Source organism: Bison bison, unplaced genomic scaffold (assembly GCF_000754665.1).
Source record: "Bison bison bison isolate TAMUID 2011002044 unplaced genomic scaffold, Bison_UMD1.0 scf7180017864377, whole genome shotgun sequence".
Lineage (NCBI taxonomy): Eukaryota > Metazoa > Chordata > Mammalia > Artiodactyla > Bovidae > Bison > Bison bison.
In genome coordinates this window covers 543476-544524 of record NW_011494949.1, presented here as the reverse complement: position 1 = coordinate 544524, position 1049 = coordinate 543476, and the positions used below count along the sequence as shown (strand labels likewise).

The following is a 1049-nucleotide window of genomic DNA, read 5'->3' as shown; positions in this document are numbered from 1 at the left end:
GCTGGCCGCTCCTCCCCGCCGCCATCCACAGGTTGGTCGGGCCCTGGGGTGCGCGCCATGCCTGCCACAGCCCAGAGCCTCCACAGCGGTAGGAAGTTGCCAGTCTTCTGCCCTGTGGGTGTGCTTTTTTGTGATTTAAAGGAAAACCAGTGGAGCTGGTTAATCGGTAACAGCCCCCTCCAACTGCGTGCCCCTCCCGACCCCGGACCCTCCCCGCCCACTCCTGCCCAACGTCTGTGGCCGCCATCACCAACGCGAGAAGCTCAGGGGTTCTGAGGCTGGGGCCCACTTACCTGTTCCATGGATGTTGTTCACTTTTAATAAACTTCCTGGAATAACTGCTGGCTCACGTGTGGCTGTCAGGAGCAGTTCCGAGCACCCATGGGCCCCCACTAGGCACCCTGCAGGCATCTACCAGCATCACGGCTGACGCAGTGGACACGGCCATCCCAGGAGGGGCCCTGTCCCTCATGTGGCCGCACCCCCGACGGCCTGCTTCTGCTCTCCCTCCCCGGAGAGGGACGTTGTGTAAGCGGTGTGAGCTGGGCTACAGGCCTTGGTCTCTGGAGACCCGCCTGGCGGGTGGTTATATGGCCTGTGGGGTGCTGTGTCCCCCATGCACTGACCAGGGTGGTCGTGAGGAAGAGCTGCAATGAACATCTGCAACGGGATTTTGCGTGGACATGGGTGAATGCCCAAGTAGGGCTGCCAGGACAGGTGCTATGTTTACTTTTAAGCCAGTTATTTTCCAAAGATGTCCAGACCTCTCAGATGGCCTGAATGTGACCTTTCCACCTGGCTCCCAGTGCTCCCCTTCTGTCTGGCTCCCGGTGCTCCCCTTCCAGCTGGCTCACAGTGCTCCTCTGCAGAGGATGTCCAGATGAGTTCCAGAAGACCTCCCCTCCCCTGGCCTTCCCCAGCCCCTAGCCCAGGAATCCTTGCCAGTGTGAGCCCACTATGAGCTGTGGTGGGGTGGCGACCTGCATCCCCAAGGGGTTCCCTGGGAGGGTGGCAGGGTGGGGTGATGCCAGGCATGGGGAGGGGCTTGG

The 1049-nt window shown here is 61.4% G+C and overlaps 1 protein-coding gene across 1 annotated transcript in view; it reads right to left on the bottom strand.

The window, feature by feature from the left end:
- The window catches only part of SLC6A18 (solute carrier family 6 (neutral amino acid transporter), member 18), a 15325-nt gene extending 15266 nt beyond the window's left edge, over positions 1-59 (bottom strand). Inside the window, exon 1 of the mRNA XM_010857135.1 lies at positions 7-59. Coding sequence (XP_010855437.1) covers positions 7-59 — 53 coding nt within the window. The remainder of the gene's footprint in view (positions 1-6) is intronic.
- Positions 60-1049: the final 990 nt, after the last annotated feature.